The following is a 24,281-nucleotide window of genomic DNA, read 5'->3' on the forward strand; positions in this document are numbered from 1 at the left end:
TTTTGCAATGCTATTGCTATGGAGAAAAATTATGCTTTTATTTCATGTTCCATCAGAACAAAACCAAACTGCAAATGAACACCGTCATAGACTGACCGTTTTCTTACACTCAAAATATTAAAATAATACAGCTGCTTAAAAAGCACAGCCTGTTTCTTCAGAACTTGATACTTGATAGTAACTTTAAAACTAAAAACACACTTCATCTTAAATTATAAATCAACAAATGTAAGAAATAAGAAAGAAGTAACTAATTTAAATTAATTGCTGTACACATTTGGTGATATGTTCAGACAATAAATAAGAAATACAGGAACAACATGGCTTCTTCCTCTGTTTACATCTCACAGGCCCTCTTCTTCTTGAGTTTGACACAAAAGAACTCAACACTTTCTACGGACACACAGTTAGTAACTCTTGAATCCAATACCTGTTGCTCCAGTATTTTATGTGAGGAAAGTAACAGTTAGTTAAAAAGAGAAAACCGTTCACATTTCTGTGGTATGTACTTCTTCCCAATCCAACACCTACACTCAGCTCCTTCTTTATAGACTATTTATGGTTGTCAGGTCAGGCTGAGATGCTCTCTGTTTTCACAAGATGGACGACGGCAACGTAACATATCATGTGCACAACAAGGTCAATGTTAAACATGTTTTCCAAGTGGCAAGATTTCTCCTGAATGGATTTGAAGATCTTTTTTTTTTACATAGAAAGCAAATGGCAGTGCAAATTGACCAGAATGCTTTTAAATTTATAGTTCGACATTTTTGGAAATATGTATATAACATTGTATTAAGCTCACGCTGGACAAAAGGTGTGATGGGGCGGCTGTGCTTCCACATAGGTACGGCAAGTTGTCCACGAACCAGGGGATAAGCCGTTCTATCCCCAGTAGACCACGTGACGAAGTGTCCTCGAGCAACACAGAGTCCCCAGTTGTGACTGTGTGTGTTCTTGTGTGAACAAACAGGTAGATGAGTAATTGTGTAAGTTGCTTTGAGTACTGCTTTTCTATCTAATAGTAGGTAGGTAAAAAAAAAAAGGTCTACGCAAATGTATGACCATTAGCATTAGCTGCTAGCTACACCGGTGAAAAGATGAACCATCAAGATGAAGCATGTGTATAAGTAAAAGGCTGAGGAGTGTCAGCTGCTGCTATCGAACAAATTTAGACACGAGTAGTATCAAATATGATACAACTTTAAGTAAGAGAGCAAACAATGATCCTTCCCAAAATATGTCAAACTATTCTATTAAAATGCTTAGCATCGGGTGTGGGCAGAGCTGAACAGCTGAAAATGTCGACCAATTGCTACAGATTAATGGCGCTGAGAAAAAGCTCCGGGAGACACAAGTGTGTTAATACACTGTCTATTAGGGTATGTCCCCAGCATCACAGAGAGTAAATGTCTTTACTCATTCTACGCGGTCAGAGTTTTATTTTCCAGCTTCTCTGGCTGTGTTAAATCCATCAGTGTGAACAATGAAGCAGAATACTCCAGTGCAAAATGAGCCTTAAACCGAGAGGGCTTCCTAAATGACGCTAGGATGAGAGATAATAAGGTGGAAGCATGCAACGTTTGGGCTGTAATAATATGCTACGTGTGCGACGTGCCGAAGCACCGACTACTTCCGTTTGCCGCTGGCGGACTTTCCACCTCCTGAAGCTGCGGCTATCAGCGGGCAGTCAGTCCACCAGGAGACGTTCGTCTTCAAGAGGTACAACATCACAGACACTTCGAAGCTGCATATATACTGAATGTGCGTGTGTTAAATGCTGTCAAGACCTGAGATACAGAGCGTAAGTTCTTGCATGCTGTTAAAAATGATCCTCTTTAATATTTTTGCTTGGAACATCTGAAAGAAAAGGCTCATAAATAAACACAAATAAAACTGGAAGACGTTTTTTTTTTTTTTTTTTTTTTTCTCTTCTCTCCGGAATCAGAATACGACATTAACTAATGAACGCACACCAAAACTGCTGCTGGACCGGAATCAAGAAGCTACTGTGTGATTGTCAATAGTGCAGGTTGTGCTGTTATAGTTGCAGCTGTTCTGTACTGAATGCGAAACATGTGGGGCCACGTTGTGCGGGAAGCATGAGGGCAGTCCCAGATGAAGACCTGAAGTCCCCCCACACCCCAACGGCTAGTGACGCAGGGTTAGCAGGACAAAGGAGGCAATCCGTTTCAAAACAATAAATACCTTGTGTTTTCATGTTTGGTCGGGAGCCCTGTGGCTCGATGCTGCTGCCAGGACCTGTGCAGGAAAGCATGTACGCTGTCATTACAAATCACCCTCAGTCTGCTTCAATTAAGGGGAGTGAGCACATGAACTCTGCACCAAACACCAAATACATGTTGCATGCTAGCAGCGTTGCTAGGTTGGGTTGGTTTGAATTTTACTTTGTGGGTAAAAAACAAAAAAAAAAGAAGAAGAGATGGACGGGTGAACAGAATTTAAGTGACTTGAGTGATTTGAGTAGATGGTGCCATCAATTATACCCACATAGCGTAGCAATGAATGAATGTGGCTTTCTAATAACGCAATGTAATAGAAAACCAAAGTTACACTAGGGATGGGCATCCATAGGAGTTTATTGACACTGATGCCATTAACGATTTTGCTTATCAGTCTGATTCTTCATCGATTTCCTTATCAGTTCCTCCTTTTATTGAGTTTCTAAATAAAACATAAGATCTTGTGTAAGAAACATGGGAAATTGGCCACTGGATCGTCACTAGCGCTGCTCTGCTGAGACTTAGCCATGTGAACGACGCTTCGACGTAAAGATTCCTCAACTTTTTGGTGCATTACTGCCACCTTCTGGACGCTGATGTAAAGATTCGTCACAAAAAGTATTGATAAGGGGAATTGATAAGCATGGAGGCTGATGATATCGATGAACTGAACCAGTTGGAACCGGTTCTTTTAGTTATTGCTGCCCATCCTTGGTTGACACTAAGTGAGGACGCAAAATGATGAAGATTTATGAGAAACGTCTGTTCATTAAAGCAAATCGGGGGCAAACAGGGGAATGGCTTTGGACACAGGTAACCAAGCGTTTAGTTCCAAGAGTTTAGCTTCATCTCACTTGGGGAACACAAACTATTTAGTTCACTAAAATATATCACTAATACAAGTCATTCTTCTCCTCTCTTTTCAAACATGTCCTGCCTGTCTACACTGTAGCTAGTGATAAAGGCAAAAATACCAAAGGCAAAAATCTGGGCCTGTTCACATGAACATATTGAGCAGAAACTCTCGAATTTTCATTTTGGCCCTTCCACTGGGAAAACATATTTGTGTAACAGTGTTACCTCTGATTTCATAGAAATACGCAGAGACTGAGAATATGTTTGGATATTTCAGCTTTCCTACACAGCGCGGCCGACATCGAGCCATCCCGCCCAAACCGTCCTCTCTTTAAACAGAGTAACAATATGATGACGCGTGAGTGTGGTGCATTTTCTGAACCATTGCTGAAGCGGTCAGGGAGGTATTTCCCCTCACCGCTCACTCACAGCCGGGCCGGAAGCTTGAGCTTGACCCTGCTCGGACACCGGCAGCTGCTGAAGAAGCTGAAAGAAAGACAGTGCCAGTATTTTTTTTGTTTGTTTTTGTTTTTGCGGGGTGGGATCACTGGTCTGAAATGTGGTTCTGCAGTTTGTGGGAGTACAGCATAATAAGGTTTGAGGGGTTCAGCTCAGGCAGGTGTCATTCTTGCAGAAGTGTCTCTCTCCAGTCAAAGGTGTGGTTTGGTCCGTGTGTGAGGGGGGCGATGGGAGGGTCCACTAACTGCCACACCCCCGTGTCTCCCTGCTCCTCGCAGGAGCAGAAGCCCAGGTAGGGGACCTGAGGACCAAGAAGAGGAATCAGTCATTTGGTTCTCGGAAAAGTAATTTGGGGAAATGACACACCAACGATATAATTTTAATTTAAATGAAATGAAACGTCAAAAGTGCCAATGTCATGGGAGCATTTTACCAAATTTTCAAAGGAAATCTGTCTTTTCAAACCTCCTTTGCTATAATTCTAACATCTCATATTTTCTTCTGATAAAACCTCCGCAAACTCGCCCTGTTCTGTTATTTTCACTCAAATAACGATCTGATACTGATAAATATCATCATCAGCAACAGAGGAAAAAGAGTAAAAGCTACTGCTGGTGGATGACGATGCGTATTAAAAACCAGGGAACGTACAGTAGATCACAGCTAGTTATAAATCTGCTCTGAGGACTTTAACTGTGTTTGGGAGTAGCGCTGAAAGCCAGCAGACAGCTGCTGAGTTATTAATGGCTATCGATCTCAGCGCATCAGAAGAGCAGACAGCAGATGTCGTGACGAGCCAGCGTCACACATCTCGACCTGTTCATTACGGACACAGCTTGACCTCGATGGCCTTACGTGCTCGGGCTTCACGTTTGCACAGTGGACAGTGTTAGCATGATACCACTCAGAAGAGAAAGGCATCTGCCCAAATATGAGAAGATGTTAAAAAAATGACAATAATAATAAAACCTTTGAGGACAGTTATCATGGATTATTTCAGTCATTCTTCTTTATTGGGGCGATCAAAAGTGGAAACACTTGCGAAGCGTTGCATTATGGGTCATCTAAGGAGACAAACTTTGACTTTCTTGGATCAATTCATCGACTACTGTGCATTTAAACTCCAAACTCAGGAGACGGGATGGGGCAAGACTCTGAATAAACAAAATTATACTGTGAGAGCTAAGACTGCTCTTAGTTGCTGCCAGGGGTGATCGATGGCATTGATTCTGTGAGTACACAGTGTTTCATTCATTCATCCAGGAGCTCCAACTGCTGGACAAGCTGAAAATCAGATGCCATCCAATAAAGCCCAATAAAAAAAAAAAATTTAAAAATCAATAACAGTCGATATTCATGCTACAAATCTGGTCAAGCAGTGGGACTCACAAATTAATCCTCTTTGATGGCTAACGCTTTCATATCCGCACCATGTTTCTTATTTATTCTCGACTAAAGATTCCATAAAACGCGCCACTGGAGCATCAGGTGAGTTAAAATGAAAACCTTGAGCTTAGTTTTCAATTGAGTTATACACATGGACTCCTTACATCTACAAACCCATGTCTCTGCTCATCCAACCACAACAGACATGGAGAGAGGAGCTAAGGAAACCAGATGAAAGCCATGATTGATGGAGAGAAAAGTTGGACGAATGAATGAAAGAAAAAAAAAACAGATGGACTACATCAAAACAGGCATGCAGGGAACAGACCTTTCGGACGACTTGAATGAAGTCCTTGGTGTTCTGTGGGCTGCGGCCCTGCAGCTGGCGCGTGCAGGCCTCTAAGGAAGATGCGTGGGCTACAATCAGCACGTTATTTCCTACGGAGAGTGGAAACCCAGGCAGGATGCAACGTCAGCAGCGCACAAACCCATGAGCGTGTAAGAGAACAAAGTAAAAATTCACCTAAAAAACAAAACTCAACAGCTTCTCCCGGCTGACCCCCCCACCCCGGCTCTGCTGCACGTCTTACCAGTGTTTTTGCAGTCTGACAGGATATCTTTGGTCACTTGATAGCTCCGACTCATGTAGTTCTCGTAGGACTCAGACACAGTGAGCTTGCTGACTGGGATCAGAGGTCTACATCCAGAAAAACAGCAATTATTAGGAAAGAAGATCCCACACTGATCAAGTATCTGTGGGATGCACTGGAACTTTTTGGGATGCACAAGGGAGACCTAAACAATATTAGGCAGGTGGTTTTAATGTTGTGGCTGATGAGTTTATGTCACATAATACTGTGGAGCCAAAGCATCTAGGGAATCCCACGAAATAAAATGTTTCGCAGACGGCGAATACTTTTGAAATACTAGTTACTTCAGTTCATCAAGACTCATTGGATAGCATGTGTGCATCTTGTCCGTGCTGAGATCATTTGTCTCACCTGTAAGTTGTGTCCACACTGAAGTGGGCAGCAGCCAGGTCAGTGGGAGGTATCCATGCAGGCAGAGAGTTCCCAGACACCCACTTGGTCCATTCAAAAAGCCCCGGTTCCACTCGCACCTTCAGCTTTCCGTCCTGCTGCAGACCTGTTAACACGAGTACAGCGTCAGACCTCGTAGAAAGTTAGAGTGGGAGGGCCCACTTCCTGGACGTCTCTGAGAAAGACTCAATGTGACACCTGAGGGCACAGCGAGTGAATACTGAACCCATCACATCGGCTCTTCTTCTTACCTTTCAGGATGTTCTGTGCAGTCTGAACACATCGCAGAGCGGGGGAGCAGTACACAAAGTCTATCACGGTGTTACTCTCTAACAGGGCCTCACCTGGAAAGCAGCACGTATTTAGCACCCACACTTCCCCAAAGCAGCGGCATCTCATCTAACACCAGGCAACACTCATTTCTATTCTGGTGACGTACCCACTAATCGAGCCTGAGTGGATCCAAACACAGTGATGGGAGCGTCCATGTCGTAGTCTCGTCCTCCCCAGAGAGGCAAACTGGAAGGCATGTTCAGGTTGGAGCGCACATATCTGCCTGTAGGGCAACAAGAGCACATGATGGTTAAAGTCTGGAGCCCTTTATTCAAACAGATGATGTGGCCGGTTCCAGAGTATTTCAGTACCAACGCTCACCTTTACTGTCGGAGCAGAGAGAGAGCCAGTGTTTGCCAAAGACCACGTCCATCCTCTCACCGTGCCGGCAGACAAAAAGCGTCCGCTTGGGCTGACGAGAGTGACCACCACTGATCCGCAGAACCTGCTGGAAATGATAATAATAAAAAAAGAAAAACCTCAGTGAACTTAATGAAATGAATAAATGAAATGCGGTTTTCAGTAATACAATAATAATAATTTACAGTCACATACAAAACAACAAAACTACCTGCACTGGATGACAAATGAGGCTGAGGGTGGGTGTGTCTCCAGGACTCGTACTTTCAGGGCGTCGGCTGTCCAGCAGCCCATCAAACATCCCTCTCTCTTTACCGCTCTTATCGCTGGGCCCACAGCTGAAGAATGAGTGGGAGCTGTGGTGGAAAACAGGTGCAAATGAGAAAAACACTTCCTCCTTTGGGGCATTACCCAGTGTTTGGATATTTGAAACAATTGCCATGAATTACTCAGATACAATGAGTAGTTTATTAAAACATTTAATCTAAACTTTGTTCTTAAAGAATTATTACCAAATATTCAAAGTTTATATATCAATACTCATCGATGATGGAAACTTTCATAGCATTTATGGAATCGGTCTTTAATGTAATTAGTCTAAACAAACTCATGTATCAGTTTTGGAAAGACCTCAGATCAGGTTTATTTTCACTTATTTCACAGATTGTATTTTGAGAACAAGATATTTTACCTTGACCAACAATTAAGTATGTATTTAAAAGTACAGTAATATCTTTCAGGGCATTCTTGAATATAGTACAGTACAGTAAAAATAAATAAATAAAAACCCTGAGCCTGAACAGTCCGTTGTTGTGTTGTACAGTGACTTCGATGAAAGAAACACCGGTTTAGTCGATGCCTTCATAAAACTCGGAAATTTCAAAATCCAACTCGGAAATTTCAGACTTCCAACATCATAGCGTTCACGTTACAGGTTAAGTCGGAGGAGAAAAAAAGTTTGGTATATTGTCATCGTTTACTAAATATTGAAAAATGCACAGCAGCTATTTTTTATTTTGGAAGCAGTAATTTCTGAGTTTGACAACTTAGAGCTCATTTTTTTCCCAAGTTGTCTTGAATGTAGCACTAGCTGCAGCTGAATGTTAACTGCTCCCCACTTCCAACTGGCTAGGGATTAGGGTTAGTTTGGAGAGGGAAAAGCTTTTTTTTCTAAACGTTGATTTTTTTTTTTTTTTCAATCGAAGGCCACACGACGGAGATTGGGCACGGTGCCGGAATACTTCAAGCCATGTGTAATAGTATGCCTTGAAAAAAGTGAGAACTGGGCTTGTTAGTGTGTGTTTTTGAAAATAAATTTTTGACAGTTTGATAAGAAAACGATTTTTTTTTCTGACAGACATCAGAAAGTGTGAGAGTTTGTGTGCACAGTGCAATATGCGATGACTGATGACGTAAACTGGTTAAAGATTCATCATTATTTGAATGCGTCATCTGATGAGCAGCCAAGCACATTTCTGTAACAGAAGCGAGGTGGAAAACACTTGATGAGCCCAGAGGCCTAAAAACTACTTCTTGTGCCAGTGTGAGGCGCTGTGCTCACCCATGGAAGATCCAGGTGTCGGACTCATTGGCCAGGCTGACGTAGTTCTCAGGCAGTAGTCCAGACAGGCCTGTGGCCAGCGACGTCCCGTACACCCAGCCTTCACTAGTGCTGGTCTGTTCTACCGGGGACATGAAGACAAAGTCCCCAGGAACCAGCTCTAGCTCGTCGTCATTCTGTGGTATGTAGGGGTACATCACCCGCAGGGTCTGCAGACGTGACATTCAAAGGCTACTGATTCAGACTTCCAACAAATCGTCACATGTCAGGCTGGTTAATAAATATGAATGAAACTTTTTTACTATGAGCATTAGCTACCTCGTGGTTAGCAAAACGAATGTCCCGGGAAAAGAGAACAGCCAGCCAATCGCAGCCCAGCTTGACCTCTATGCCCTTGGCCAGTTTCTCCAGTGATGGGAGGTGATCAGAGGGGAAGTTGTAGGCCAGAGTTACGTGGAGTTGCTTCCTGTGAGGCTCCACATGGACTTCTGGATGAGAGAAGCGGTGTAAAATGAGACTGGGATGGGTTATAGAAATCAGCAAATCTGTACAAGCAGTGATGTGAAACCAACGACACTTAGACTGGATGTTGTTCCTGTGCCTTCACCACAAAATATAACGCCACGGCTCTAATCTAATTTGGCACTAAGTTGTCAGAATGACCGTCGGGAAGTCAACCTCGGTTTTGGTTATATTTAAAAGAAATATACAGTGACAGATTGAGTGAGTTCTTTAATAACCCACTATGACTGCCATCCACACCAATCACTTCACAGTCGCTGATGGAAAAACAAAGCTGGTCACCACACATTTCACGATGACTACCCTGAACAGATGATGACACACTCTAAACACACGGCAACAACAACAACACAGTGACTAACATGTCCCGGCCCCTGTCAAGTATTGCGGGTAAATGACGCGTGCCTCTTAGTCCTAAGGCTACTGGTTCGTACCTGCCTTCCTGGTGGCCTCTGCGGCAAAGTCAGCAGCAAACTGTTTGAGGACGTCGGCCACCTGCTCCTCCACGAAAAGGCCGATGAAATTAGAGGAGGTGTAGAGCTCCAGAGGCAGCGGGCTGGGGAATCGACCCCGCCACTGCTGTACGGTGGCCTGGAGGGCTTCACAGAGAGCTTCTACTTTGTGGTCTGCACACTGGTCATAAAGAGAAAGTCGAGAAAAAAAGTCAGGGTCAGCTTAGTTGTTAATTCTGATCACGGAATTCTGTGTTTGAAGTGTTTAAATGTCAAAAAATATTGAAGAAAACATAAAAAGGGTTATATTAACATTTTGTGCAAAAAACAGGGCAGCAGCTGTTGGGCTGGATGCATATCGTGTAGTCTTTGGGAGACACTCTTAGACGCTGGGTTGTCTCACATAAAAAGTCAAACATATAATTAAATGCTCAGCGGCAAATTTTCAAATGTTCATGCACAATGAACACAAGCAGAGAATGACAACATATGGTGGAGGATGTGACTACTAGTAGCTCTCTGAAGACACGTTTCCTTGTAGCGACTTCTCGTTTTAAAATAAAACATGCATGTGTGAATGTATGTGCAGGATGTGATACATTACCAGGAAATTTTCAAATGTTTTATAAGGAACAAAGACATGAAAAGTGGTGGGAAACACAACATGTTCACAAGAAGAACATTCCTAGTTTCTCACATACCTTTGCACGACTAATTTAATTTAGGCCACGTGCACGCAGTTGACATTTAATGTAAGTATTTAAGTAGTGTGAATGCTTCGCTTCGTTTGCCTCAGGAAGGAAAGAATTTCAAATGAGAATGCAAAAGAGTGCTAAAAGTGCATTTCTTTCTAAACATATTCTGTTTTAAGCTTTATGTAAATCTAATGGTATTCTCACTTGTGTTTTTTAACAATGCTACACATGGGAATTGTTAAGGCCATGTCCCATTTACACAAAGCGGTGTATGTGTGAGAGGCTTAACACACAAGGTAGAAAAGCGAATCACTGCATCCACAATTACTATGTGACATTCATTGAAACCATCAGCCTTGTTTAGAGCTCATTTGCGACTCAGCTCACCATGAAGAACTGGCAGAGAGTGATGTGGGGGAAAATGTTGTGGGCTTTGTTTTTGCCACAAGTGACCCGGCTCTGCTGCCAGAAGTGAGAAAGCTGGTTCTGTAGTGGTCCGCTGGGTCGTAGATAGAGGACGAACTCCCGAGGTAGAGGGTCGTCCAGGAATGGATCGTCCACATGGGAAAACAGCCTGGGTGGGAGATGTCATAAGCTTTCAGGACAGTCTTATGTTGCAGTCTAACAAACACTCTATGTGATGCATTTAATTTCTGTGATTATGAGGTACAGTTTAAGAAATTGTAAAACTTGAATTCAAGTGATTTCAGTTGTGCACGGTACAGTTTTTTTCCTGTTTTTAACTGAGATGCTGGGACATAAAACTGTCCTCCCTGTCTACATGTTTGCTGGTTATCACTCTTACCTGCTCTAATGACGGCAGAGATTGAAGAAGAAGCCTCTTGTTTATTTATTTTTTTCAGTGTTTTAAGGGATCTAATGTAAAATTATTTGTGGGCGTATGTGTTCCCAAATACCTTTAAATACACAATTACACAGGTAAAACAGGCTTCCTCTGATGAACTACTCTACTGATGTGAGCTGCACCTATTATTATTATTATTACTTTTTTTTTAATAGAGATAAGTCAAACAGGCTTACTGCACATAAAGGATTCCTCCAAGGTTACATGCTTGGCCCATTTAATTTTGTCTTCATTTCCACAATTTAAATAATGAATGAATATTTGTTTAAAGCCAGTTTGGTTTGAATAGCTGTGGATCTAGTGTCTCTGGTGCTCCCCTACTGCTTTATATAATATTTTGTAGTCTCAACCCACCCAGTGAAACTGTTTGTTTCTTCATAATTTCCGACTCAACGCTGTTTCTCTTGTTAAGCTAGTAAACACTAAGTCTTTTCACTTATATATAACATATATATATAACTCACCATATACAGTAATATATATATATAAATACATCAGAAAAGCCCCATCACATGTTGTTGTGAAACTGAAACTACTTCACACTTACATTTAGAATGAGCTTGGTATCTCTTAATAAAAGATTATTTCAAAATTATCTGCTTATCTGATAAAGGGGTGTGTATATTGTGTATATCTATATTGTGGGCCAAATGTTCAGCTTTAATTTTGTAGCATTATTTGTTTTCAGTATCACTTCATCTGCTGTCAATTAAGTCGATTTTGGATTTCTGGACCTTTTATCTCGCCATCTTGAAAAGGTCTCTCCATTAGAAGATGTTTTCAACACTAAAAACACTATTAAATGAAAAGTCAACAACGACTATATGATAACAAATCAGTTCAACGTGTTGAGACCAAATCACACATATGTGCAGTATATCACATGTATAGTATATCACATATGTGTAGGATTTGCATTCAGTAGTCCAAAAATGTTCATCTTGTTGGACACGCCTGTGCAGCAGAGGGCAGTATAACATACATTTCCCTGTCTTGTGATGTTTGTACTGTATGTGAGTAGTTGCACTGTATAAACGTACCAGTCACATGCTGCCTGCACGCTCCGACCTCCAGTTGACACCAGAGCTTTGAGCCTGTAAAAGAACAAAAATATAATTATGTCCTCAACATCTTACTGATATATATTCTGAAGTGTGTACAGCATTAATATCGACTGGCAACTGGTAGGTGCAGTGGAGCAATAAGAAACACAGAGGAACAGTTTTTGTGGGATTCAGCAGCAGAGAAACACATTCTGGAAGCAGATGGCAAATAAACAAGAGAACTGTTCAGGATCCACACCTATGTGGAAACTCTGACTCTGCAAACAGAGGCGAGCGACAGCTTTAAAGGTAAAGGAAATAATATGGAAAAAAAAAAAAAGCTTCAGAGTTGTTGACTGAACAGAGCCATAACTGGAGTTGGGTACAAACAATGTCAGTGGAAAAAGAAAACTGGTGAATTATTCAGTTTTTCCTGGTTTGGCTGGCTGAATTTAACATCTAAACACAAACCGTCCATTCATCCTCTCTCTCACTAGTTTGTGTATTCAGCAGTGGTAGAAGCAGAAGAAACTAAATTCTCTTGTTGCCGTAACTTAGCATCGAAACATTTGCTGAAATCAGAAATAATTTTACTTTAACGAGTTTAGACACCAATTAATGGAGAATTACCTCTAAGCGCATCATGGAAAATATGTTTAATTGACGTCAATGTGGAATTAAATGATTTTGTACTTGTGGGTAGTGGAACGTACATTACCAACACTGACTTTGTCTCGTAAAGGTATAATTTGCTTAACGTATTTTGTCATAGCAGGAAAACAAAGTTACACTCTGAGTCAATAATTAATGCATCTTCTCATGGAAATGCAAACTTAGTCATTTAAATGATAAATCAAAGCAATTTTATGACAACGTGAGTTAAAGTAACGTTTTTAAAGACGTGAACACCAGTCTCCAGGTAAGTGATGCGAAGTTGACTCAGTGCACATTAGTGTGACAACACACCGTTTTTTCATTCCACCCGTGATAACCCTTAAGTTATGTTTTCCAGTGTGTGTTTTCCAACACGTCCCTACTTCAAGGTAAAAAGCACATTCAAACAGAGCATTTTTATAATTTTTTCCACACCCACTGCTTGAAAGGTCAGTGTGTATCAGTTGAGTAATTGTGCATTTGTGTCACACCAGGGATTGAGAAAGACCAGATGTGACACAGTCTGTGGGGTGAAGTCAGAGGAAGCATCAGTTCCTCGCAAGGCCTTCAAAGCAGCATGGAAGAAGACACGCAGCGTGTGTAGGCAGGAGTGAACATCTACACACAGAGTGACTCCTCTTAACCATAACTCCAAGCCATTTGTAACAGAGTGATTCATTCATCTGAAGGCTCGATAACCGAAGAGTTTGATCACTCACTATTTCAGAGAAACCTGACCAGGTTGCAGGTAAAGCTCAGGGACCCACATCTGTTATAATTCAGTTTCGCAATTAAACAAAGTTTCATTTTCTGGGATGTGGAATGAATTATCAGAGATTCAAACCTGCCCAAAAGAAAGAAAAAACAAACAGAGAACGATCCCGAGCCGTCCATGCCTTCGTCCCTTGCCTACCTCAGCAGCACCTGGATGTTTGTCTGATAAGCAGCGTATCAGATTATTCATCTTAGAGCCACAGGATCTAATTAGCCACCCCTCAGGAGATAAGAAAGTGCACGCTCGAATGTGGTTTTCATCTCTGGGGAGAAGCAGCTTCCTCAGCACTGCGTGATTTGTTCCTGTGGGATGGGATTTTGGTTCAACACTCACATCTCCGCTCTCAATGCTCACAACGTAGCAGGCTGCCTCCAGTTAAAATATACCAAACAGACGAAGACAGCCACAGTCAGCAACCAGCTAGAGCTAGCTAAACAAGCTGACTGCGAACATTAAATACGGTGGCCAGAAATACAACGTCCAGTTAGTGGCAACGTTGATCTGTGTGTGTGTGTGCTGTGTCTGTGGGTAGATAACACTTTTTTAACACTGTGAGGTGATACTAGGGCAGAGGTGAGTGTTTTTCAGCTTGGTTTAGTCCTTTATTTTGCCTCTAATATTAATGTGCTTTTAAAGGTCAAGCTTGCACATTGTAACGGACTTAAAATAAAATATATAAACATAGTGTAATGACCACAATGTAACTTCCAATGTGACTAGATTCTTGTCTTGACCTTTTTGCTAACGTTTGCATTAGCACGCTCTGGATTAACGTAACTCTGGACATTTTGAAGCTCAGACGTTAAAAGTTTAAAATAGATTAGTATATGATCTGATATAAACAAACTTTAACAATATTTAACTTTTAATTTTCGTAAAAAAAAAAAGGAAATTGTGTTGACAAGGGGTCTAAAAGTCCATTTGTCTAAATAAAACATTTTTAAACACTCTTTGTAAATAGTTTTACCCATATTGGGTTATTTCTTGGTCTTGAAATATGATTCAGGACTTCAATGAAACCCTTAAACAGCACTCAGTAGGAGGATTATGTGGGTTGTTACCGCCCTGACTCCTGTTGATATGTTGAAAGCGATCACATGTATCATGCCGACAAAGGGAAACACTTACTGTACGTTCAGTGGAAGTGGAATAAAAAAAAAAAAAAAAACGCCCTTCAATGGAAAAAAAAAAGCACCCTGACATTCTTAATGCAACTACAACCACAGAGAGCTCAGTAAGCAGCAGCTCTGACCACAGCAGACACAGTCAGCTACATCAGAGTCAGCTCACTGATGCGCTAACGGCTGCCTGTGTTTTATGAAGCTGCCGTGTCCCACAGGTGTAGACCTACATTGCACTGCATGTGCGGCGTGTGAGAGAATCACAAAGAAGGAAGAGAGTGCGTGGAGCAGCGGCTGAAGGAAGCTGTTTAAGGAAGGGCCCGAAACCACATCAACATACACCCACACACAAACAGCAAATGAGGCCGGAGGCGGAGAACTTCAAAACTAAGCTTTGCCACCGGCCATCTAACACCTGGGATGTGCTTAGCACTGGTGAGGACGTGATATCTGACTGTAGCACATTAGGCTATCGCAACCATGAGAAAGAACTGGAAAGGAGAAGTGGATCCTGTGATACCTGTGTCACTCAGTTCGCAGTAGTGTTAGTCACCGTGTGAGACAGGCAGCGCCACGCTTCTTGTATGTAAATACTCAAATGCATAGGTAAGAAATTTGACACAAGGTCAACCATGGATACAGTTCATGCCTTGATCCGCAGCGACACTAAAGTATATACTTTAAATACTAAAGCAGAAATATGCTAAGACCAAGCAGACCAATCAGATCTCTTGTGGTTGCATCAGTGTGACACGTAGTTACATTTCTGGGAAGGTGCATGTTAGGCTACGGCGCTAGGCTCTGGGCTGTTTTAGCCACGGTGTCGAACTGACACTGAAGCGTAAACCACTCTACACTCTACACTACAACTATAATGTCTCTTAGTTACCATGTTTACCAAATCCGCACCGAAACACTGGAAGCACCTGGATTTAGTCCCTATAGCATGAATGCTGCCATCACGTGCATATTAAAGACAACCTACTTTGTTGAATTAATCCTGTGACTGTATGCTTTATAAGTGCTGTGCTGGAAGAGAAAGACTGACAAATGCAATGACAGTAAGTGAAGAAGGGGTAAGCTCATGTGATTCTGAGTCTACATCATTTCTGAGAAAACGCCTTTGTTACAAATTAAGTCATACGTCTTCTTCTGCTGGGTCATGAGCATTTACATGTAGATGGAGACAGATAAATATGATCATTGTCAAATATATATATCAATGATAAAAGCAACGTGATACAAGCAATATATATATATATATATATCGTCCAGAAGCAGGAGGAACTCAATCCTTGCACAAGTGGTTGGGATTATCAACATGTAACATGTATCACCAGGAAGCAACAGTAAACTCCTCCAACGAGTCTCCCTTGCACGCTTGCCTCATTATGACTCCTCATCCAGAAAAGGCAAAAGCATTAGGGCTTCAAATGAGTGAGGAGCACATGAATGATTCTCGGAGCTCTGTGAACAGATGAGTCACAACTGGGCATATGTGGCTGGCATGGCCCCTGTTATGTCTGGGGAAAAGCAAACACTGCATTCCACGTTAAGACCCTCGTATGTGGTGGCAGGGGAGTCTCAGTTTGCAGAGGGGCTGCACATAGCATAGGACACAGCAGAGTCGCACCACACGCCAATCAAGAATGGTTCGGGAACAAGACATTTTTTACAATCTTGCAGCAATCCAAACATTGTGCAAGAAAGCCAAGCTTGAAAGCAAACATATGTCGGTGCGCTGAAGCGGATTTAATGCAGTCTAATATAACAGTCATGCAATAAGTGTTCAGTTTATGTTGAAACAGAGTCAGAGAGGCGGTCATTCAACGATCGAGGACGATCATTTTGGTGGACGTAGTTTGTGGTGCTGTTAAACTGGATTGAATTGAGCACTGACGTATTTCTGTTATTTAGCCAAACCTACTAACTACAACAGAGATGTCAAAATATTAGAAACATGTCGGTACAACACAATACAACTCAATAGTTCAATGAACCACAGCCTCTAAAATGAAAACACTGTTGAATCAGCAGCTCTCTGATATTCGAAAGTAATACTGAACACCACAACTATGATTTAGTGCAGGCCTGTTATATAACAATTAACTAATGTGCCTAACGAAGGAGCTGGCGGTCTTTACAAATAGGCAGAACTGATTTGGCATTGCACTTCGGATGCTTCAGCTCCCATGATGCAATTCTGCCTGGTAATCACTTATTTATTCTGAGATCCAAATATTTTTATAGTTCTATGTTGTATATGAATTATATCTAACAACGTAATGTCAGGTGATTACACCAAAAGACAGTGGCCAAATAAGCAGAATTCATGCATGACTGGCCTATTTTTCACTTTGCAGTTGCACATAGTCGAGTAATCAGAGCTCACTGTGTTACAGAACACGATAACAAGTCGACATACAAAGCGAAAGAAGGTAGAAACATGAGCCATTCCACCATCTGCATTAAGCCCAGCTCAGCACAACCCTGCTAAGAAAGTTAAAAATGTCAATAAAGTTTCGGGGTAAGGTTTTAGATCTAAACGTACGGCTGTGAGAAGCAGGTCAAAAGGATCAAGCCGATTATATTCACTCTTCCTATTGTGATTTTGCTGTTATTGAGTGGTTAATAATGTGAGCACCGGTACAGTATGAGTGACCTATCGTTTAATGTGCTGCATTCAAATGATGTGAGATCCTACCTGCACCCGTGTTGCTAAAGGTGTGATCCAAATATGAGAACTGTACTTGCAGAGAGTTACATTTAACGTTTAAGATGAGGTTTCATAACTGTTACAGAATGATAAAAATATGTCTAAACATATGTTGCTGGATTACCCCCGACAACCTCCACTTCCTTTTTCTTGAGCCGCCTCTCAGAGTTTTCATAGCTGCGGGTTGCCGTTTCACAAGGCGAGCCCTGAGCAGAGTGAGGCATGTCGATTAGAGGCTAGAGGGGGCTCAAGAGGATCCCATGTAAACACAGCACGGAGTTTTTTTTTTCTCATTTTTTTTTTTTTTTTTTTGAGAGCAAACACATTTCACTTGGAATCATGAAAGGAATCAAGTATAAAGTGTTGAGAAAGCTTGGCCTGAGGTTTGCTGATCAAAGCGAGGAGGGATCATTATCATTTAGGTCTGGTGGGAACAGAGAACCTACCTCGCTAAAGCCTCAAAGGCCAGATACTTGCCACTCCCTCTGTCTTCATGATGACAGTGCAACTATGTACACACTTTTCAACCCTGAACACGGTTCGCTTTAACATGGCTGAGCAGAAGTCAGTGGCTTCAGGGAGTCGCAGTCACAGCATAAAATCAAGCTGTCAACCCAAACCACAGGCAAAAGCAACATATCTTTACATGAATGTCACTGGTTACTGAAACTCCCAAGAGGTCCACGTGGAGATCTGAAGATATAAATATACATATATATATATATATATATATATATATATATATCAACAGTAGGATAAATATTAAGGTTCCTCTCTTGCTAGTTTTGTTTGCAACACTAAGCTTCTAAATAGAGCATGCTTGAATCCTGTAAGACATTACTTTTAAAGTACAGCTACAAATTATGGACCAGTAAATGACAGAGAAACGTCAGTGACAAACATATGTAAAGCATTAAAAGCAAACAAAGCTGGCTTTGATGCTAACTTCACGGAGCAGGCATTATGTTCTTCTTGGAGGTAATAAAATATCATTCAAATTAATACATGTCTGATGGTGCTACTAAGCTAATCCTAGTTTTGTGCCCGTGTGATATGGCGTTAGGATGAGGAGATCTACATTCATTTCATCTGTGTGATCAGTGTTCGGTCGAGGATGCGTTTAACCACGGCTGGCTCGAGAAGTGAAAGCCTGCGAGAACTTTGCTGAGCTTAGCCACGATGTTACCCGAAACCCATTTTATCTATTTTAGCGACTAAATGTCGCTTAAATATATAATAATAAAAAAAAACAATGATATTTTAGTTAATAGTTTGAAAATAAAAATGAGATTTTCTAAGTTTTTGCAACATTTCTAAATGCAATATCCGTCTCACATTTAACAGGAATACATGTCTAAAGGACAAACGCTACAGTATTTACAAATCTGTTACACATATATCTTTATATTTAAATAATGTTTTTATTACTTGTAGTTTTTAGTTCAATTTAAACCGGAAATGGAATTTAACATCAGCCATAAGCACCTTTAAATTTGCAGAATATATTAGAAAATCTTAAATAAACTGCTTGTTCTGCTCACAGTTAGATGATATAATGCACATATGATACATTTAAAATCTGATGTATTGTATGTGATATGTATTAAGTAAAATGGTTTGAATATTCATGAAGACGATGACTGAACCTCTGGGTTTTACGATAATGGAAAGTCAAAATGAGACATCTGAATCGCTTGATTGTTCCGATTTTGTACTGATAAAAAAAAAAAAAAATTTGTGGCTTAATTAACAGTGTAAACTGTGAACAAACATTAGCTGTCAATATTAGACTGGAGGCACATTTTGGTTACTGTTCTTTTTTAATCTGTGGTAGTAACCACTCCCTCGGTTTCCATGATACATTGACTACTCCACAGCTGTTTCGTTGCCTGACAGTCGAAACAAAAACTCTTAGAGGATCTCCACCTGTGAGTATACAGAACAGTGTGGGCTGGGAGCCGGCTGAATGAAAGCTCTTTGTAGGAAAATATCCCTTGATGATATTCTCCATTGCCAATGAAAGAAAGATGAGGAAAAAAAATAAATAAAATACAGGCTGTGCGAGTTGCACTGGAATTTCTTGGCTTTAAAATAACAAATAGTTTGATTCATCACGAGAGGCCCTATCTGGTCAACACTGTTACGCGTGCGTTACAATCATTTTCTAGTTGAAAACATACAAACGTCTGGTGAAGCTCAAATGTGCGGTAAATATTTTCTTTTTGTCTACAAATTGACACATACTGAGACAATCTATCACATTTACTGTGAGAAAACCACTGGCTCTTTCTCGCCCACAGAGATGTGAAAGCCTTTCCAACCGTAGAGAGATCCTCTGTTAGCAGCTCACAGAGACAGGAAGAGAAACAGACAAGGCAGTGAGCAACACGCCCACGCAACACTGCTCAGACCTATACATCATGCAGCACAGATTAGGGTACGCTTAACTTTAAAACTACGCACATTACTGTATGGCCTAAAACAGAATAACTAATAACTATCGAGAAACACAATAATGGCATAGTAGACACTTTACTATGAGCAATGGAAAAAACTTCAGACCAAAAGCCAAAGGAAGTGGCGACAAAGATTACAGACTTGACGCTTTCTGGTTGAACCGGGTTATGGAAAAACAAGTTTCAGTTTAAAATGTGCTTGTGGTCAACAATTACCTCCTATAGTTTGCGATAATGCATGAATATTCATGTCAATGTATCTGGCCTACAAACAGCATATACATCCTTGTCTGTCGTGCTATATGAATCCTGCTACTCGGTCTCTCTGTAATGTAGAAAAACAGACAGATGGACAATTAACTGATCCCTGCAGTGCAGTGATTCACAATCACAAATAAGATGTAAAATGCCAATTTGGACACATGTACTCAGTGTTGTCTTTAATTTGATTTAAGCTCATTTAAGCAAAAGCATTCTCAGCATGTGTGTCAAACATTTAGTTTTACACCATCTGTACTAACTCGTCTTAGTAATAGTTAGTCAGTTAATAAGAACGTCATACGGTCTGTAAATATTTTTACATTTTACATTTAACTTATTTGCTATTTTTTTCTTCTCTTACCTTATTCTTTTTTAGTTCATTCTATTTTTTATTTTTGCAGTGTATTTATGCTCTCCCACTGCCAACACTGTAATTTCCCCACAGGGCTTAATAAAATCCTATTTATTCTTATCTTACAAAAAGGAATTTTCATTTCACTACATCTGATGTTCCATATTAGATGTAGTGAAATGTAAATAACAAATCCTGACCCTCATTCATTAATCCCATTCATTTCTCGATTGTCACATTGAATATACTGCATGCATGCCGCTAGAAACCCTCAGGTGTTATATTATAAAGCCAAGCTAACCTTATAGAAATGTGTGATTCAGTTTAAGACGGAAACATGATGCATTTCCACACAATATTGTCGAGGGCTATTTTAATCGCATCAGACTTTATTTTATTCTTGGCCTAACCACACAGATGCACGTGGATGTCAATAGCCGGGTGCCTTTTTCTCTTCAATTTAAGACAGTAACATGGTACGGAGTGGATTTAAATCATTTTAATACTGCAGTAAATAGTTCACATGACTGAAGCTAAGGACATTCTACATCATAAATGCAGGTTTTAGCAAAATGTATCTACAAAACTAGCATGTTGGTTAGAATTAGGGTATGTAGCTACTGTATCACTAATTCAGAAGGAAGGAAACTTCTGGAAAATGTGAAACAGGTAAAAGCTGTAGTTATCTGCAAGACATTGCACTACAGGTGCCAGAAAGAAGTGATATATTTTATTGTGGGGGACAGTGTAACTACATATTAAGGGGGGTGGGATGTTACTAAATTAGCCTTTGGCTGCCTGTTTGGCTAACATACTTTGCTAATGTTGCTAGCTAGTTTTGTTTGTCAGAAACTCCTCTTGTCCATTTCTTTAAAAGCTAAATTAAACTAAACTAGCTAAACTAAACATTCCTGGTCACTCAGCCGCTACAATTTAATCAATTAGATAATTTAAATCAATTTAGATTTTAATGAAAAAAGACTGAAAAACAACAGAAACAGAAAAAACAGCTTACAGTTCACAGTAACTGAGGATAGTCATGTCTACTACAATTAATGCTCTAAATCTTTTATCAAGTCAAACCATTAAACATTAATTTCATATTATTAAGTTAGCAATATTTTAAATCCATTTTTATTTTTTAACATTAGGTCAAAGCGTGTGAAGTCAGACAGCACTGAAGACACAACATGGACCTTTGATGGATATTTTACAAGCTTAAATAATTAATACACTAATGTATGAAACGTTATTTCCATTGATTATTCAATGAGACATCAGACATTGCAGGCTTTGTGCTGCCATAATGGAGTAACATGACTCACTGTTCAACGAAAAAATAAACCCCTCATGTCAGCACAAGAAAACCTGGGTTTACTCCATCTGTTCCCACATCTTTAGTCATTTATTTTGCGCAGTTTCCACAGTATTGCATTCATTTCGTGAATCACAAAGGTCTTAAAAATAGTACAGCGCCACACAGACATCCATTCAACGCATCACCTGAAGCCTACACGAAAAGAGCACAGAGAGAAAATCTTGAAGTGTGTTGAGGAGGACTGCTTTATACGCGAAAAAACGTTCTATGAAGTCTTTCTCTTCGCTAAATACAGCTGTGTGAAGTCTGAAATGTGTCCTCAGCCGACGTGGGGCTGAAGATTACAGAAAAAGAAAAACTGTGCGAGGGCGTGGAGATAAAAAGTGAGCTTACCAAACCTCTGTAGCCCACTTCATTTTTTTGCCCGAGCTCAGCGGCTACATTAACTGCTACGACGATGAAACACGTACATTTCAAATCAGCAAATTATTGGTGGGTCAAGCTGTGCACAAGACAGGTTTTGTCTGACTAGAGTTGTCTCGATCGGTATCGGGGACAATCAAAGCCTGTTTTTTGTTTTTTTTAAATTATCGGACCGGACTGGTCACGTAGCCAAGCCCAAGCTTTTGTATTTGCTTTAGATCTGCAGCAAACCAAAACCAAATGTTAAAGAATGTGACTGAACGTGTCTGTTGTCTGGAAGTAGTTTACAGAACTGAGAGGTTTCTGTTGAATTGTTTTATAATGTTGGTCTAAGCAGAACTATGATTTAAGATTTGTTGTAACAGAGTTAATGCTTAAGCTATACATCATCAAAGATAGTGAAGTTTGACAAACAAATCTAACAATGGATTGATTCTGATTCTATTTTACACCTGAACAGGTCCCATGAGATCCACGAGGAGAGGATAAGAAAAGGCTGTAGTTTGAATTTAGTTTCTTTAAAAAAAGAAAAAAGGAATGATTGCTTGATTATGACCCTAACCCCCCCAAAACCCACAAACTTTTCCATAAACAGTCATTACACTGTAGGGTTTACAAACTGATACTTCCATTAGTGTCAGTATTGCACGCTAGCCTGGTGTAGCCTGGCTCAGTTCTAACCAGAATCTGGTTAGAAGAGAAGAGTCTGGTAACATGGCATTTAAATTTTATTATAGGGTGTATTTTAACTCAGATGACGTGTGAGACTAATTGACTGTCACTGCAGTGCAAAGTAAGGGTTGCATAGCCTAGTTGACTAGTCGGTTCGTCGACTTCTCTCCTTTAAGCTTCAAGCACCGTGTCGACTAGTCGTGGAAATAATTCACTAAAGATGAAGCCCATGTTACCGTGACGTGCCAAATATGTAAGTCAGTCCTGAAACACAACTAAAGCACAACTGCAGTGCACACTCATCTGAAAAGACACCCGCTAATGCTAGCAGAGGAGCGGTCCAAGTGCTCTCGACAGCAGTCACATTACAACTAACGCCCTGCGGTAACGCAAAGAAGGAGGCTGAATAATCAACTATTAGTTGGTGAATTCTCAGTTATTAAACCTTTAGCTGCAGGACACTGACTGTGGAGGACTACTCAGTGCTATTGATGGTGCCGAGTCACAGCTTGTTTTTATATAGGCTATACGTATCTGCAGTGCACAGTATGTAGCACATAAGCGGTCTGTGTTTTTATTAGTGACATCATCAACGACTAGCTGGTGTCGACTTGGCTCTCATCACATAACAGTCGACTTATAACTCTGAACACCAGATATGCCAGTCCGTGCAATGCAGCAGGTTGAAGGGGCGACCAGCAGCACTTGTCTGTCTTCTGCTTCATACAGCAGCTGCTAGTTGGCAACAGTTCAATTCCGTGTGGCTTCTGAAGGGTGTAGTTTTTAGAGAGGATTGGTATTTATTTTCAAAAACTAAAACAAAGAAAGGAGATAAACTGTCTGGTTGACGGAAAATAAACTAGCAACCAGCTGCCAGGGTCAGTTGTCTTGACGATGCGGATGGCAGCTGATTTGAGATGCACTGAGCCCCTCCCTGTATTGTCTGACAACTGCTGAACCCTAATTTGGTTCGCCTGCTTCCACAGACCAATGTAACAGATGTGAAAACAGGCCCCAATAACACCAACTGCACTCACACATGTTCCCCACACTCCGGCAGATACACTGGGCTGACACTAAATAGCTTTGATCGACAAGATGCAGTTTGTTTGATTAGATCTTCACTGTGAAATGATATCATTAACATCAAAACTAACACATGAATGTGATGCAGTGTGATAAGTTAAAATCTCTTTTGTTTTCATACTGTTTATCAGCTGTCCAGAACTGACACAGGCCGCGTATAAGCCCACCCATGAAAAAGGAAACACAAATACACCACCCACTCGCGGGAAGCCTCATTCAGTCGAGTGGTTCTGTCACGGTGGGAAATCCCATGGCTCTGTGTCCTCTGACTGCATGCATCCTCACACTTCCTGTTTACAAATCTGGCAATACACACATTTGCAAAGAGGCGCACATACAAACGACCACACACACACACACATACGCTGTCAAAGAGTCAAGACTTGAACTTGAACATATACGCCAATAGAAATAGATTCATGAGGTAGGTCACCACAGTGTCCGCAGAAGTCAAACCACAGGATTCAGTTCCTCTCTGCCTCACTTATACACTAACCCTGTTCAACTACATTCAGTTCTGTTGTTTGTATGTGTGTCTCTTTGCAAACTTTTAAGCCCGAACGCAGTGCAAGGCTGAATGTGTGCGTGCGCTGTAAGCAGTTTAATCAGATTTTGCATCGGATTAAATATCAA

The 24,281-nt window shown here is 40.8% G+C and overlaps 1 protein-coding gene across 1 annotated transcript in view; it reads right to left on the reverse strand.

Annotated features, from left to right (window-relative positions):
* ubash3bb (ubiquitin associated and SH3 domain containing Bb) overlaps window positions 1–24,281 on the reverse strand; it is a 39,739-nt gene continuing 15,458 nt past the window's right edge. Inside the window, exons 2-14 of the mRNA XM_047594443.1 lie at window positions 11,812–11,865; window positions 10,294–10,480; window positions 9,194–9,392; window positions 8,556–8,725; window positions 8,238–8,446; window positions 6,888–7,032; window positions 6,638–6,764; window positions 6,423–6,539; window positions 6,235–6,327; window positions 5,945–6,089; window positions 5,534–5,640; window positions 5,272–5,381; window positions 1–3,858 (exon numbers count right to left, since the gene is read on the reverse strand). Of these exons, the coding sequence (XP_047450399.1) occupies window positions 3,721–3,858; window positions 5,272–5,381; window positions 5,534–5,640; window positions 5,945–6,089; window positions 6,235–6,327; window positions 6,423–6,539; window positions 6,638–6,764; window positions 6,888–7,032; window positions 8,238–8,446; window positions 8,556–8,725; window positions 9,194–9,392; window positions 10,294–10,480; window positions 11,812–11,865 (1,801 nt within the window). The 3' untranslated portion in view covers window positions 1–3,720. The remainder of the gene's footprint in view (window positions 3,859–5,271; window positions 5,382–5,533; window positions 5,641–5,944; window positions 6,090–6,234; window positions 6,328–6,422; window positions 6,540–6,637; window positions 6,765–6,887; window positions 7,033–8,237; window positions 8,447–8,555; window positions 8,726–9,193; window positions 9,393–10,293; window positions 10,481–11,811; window positions 11,866–24,281) is intronic.

The sequence above is a fragment of the Mugil cephalus genome, chromosome 9 (assembly GCF_022458985.1).
Source record: "Mugil cephalus isolate CIBA_MC_2020 chromosome 9, CIBA_Mcephalus_1.1, whole genome shotgun sequence".
NCBI classification, from domain to species: domain Eukaryota; kingdom Metazoa; phylum Chordata; class Actinopteri; order Mugiliformes; family Mugilidae; genus Mugil; species Mugil cephalus.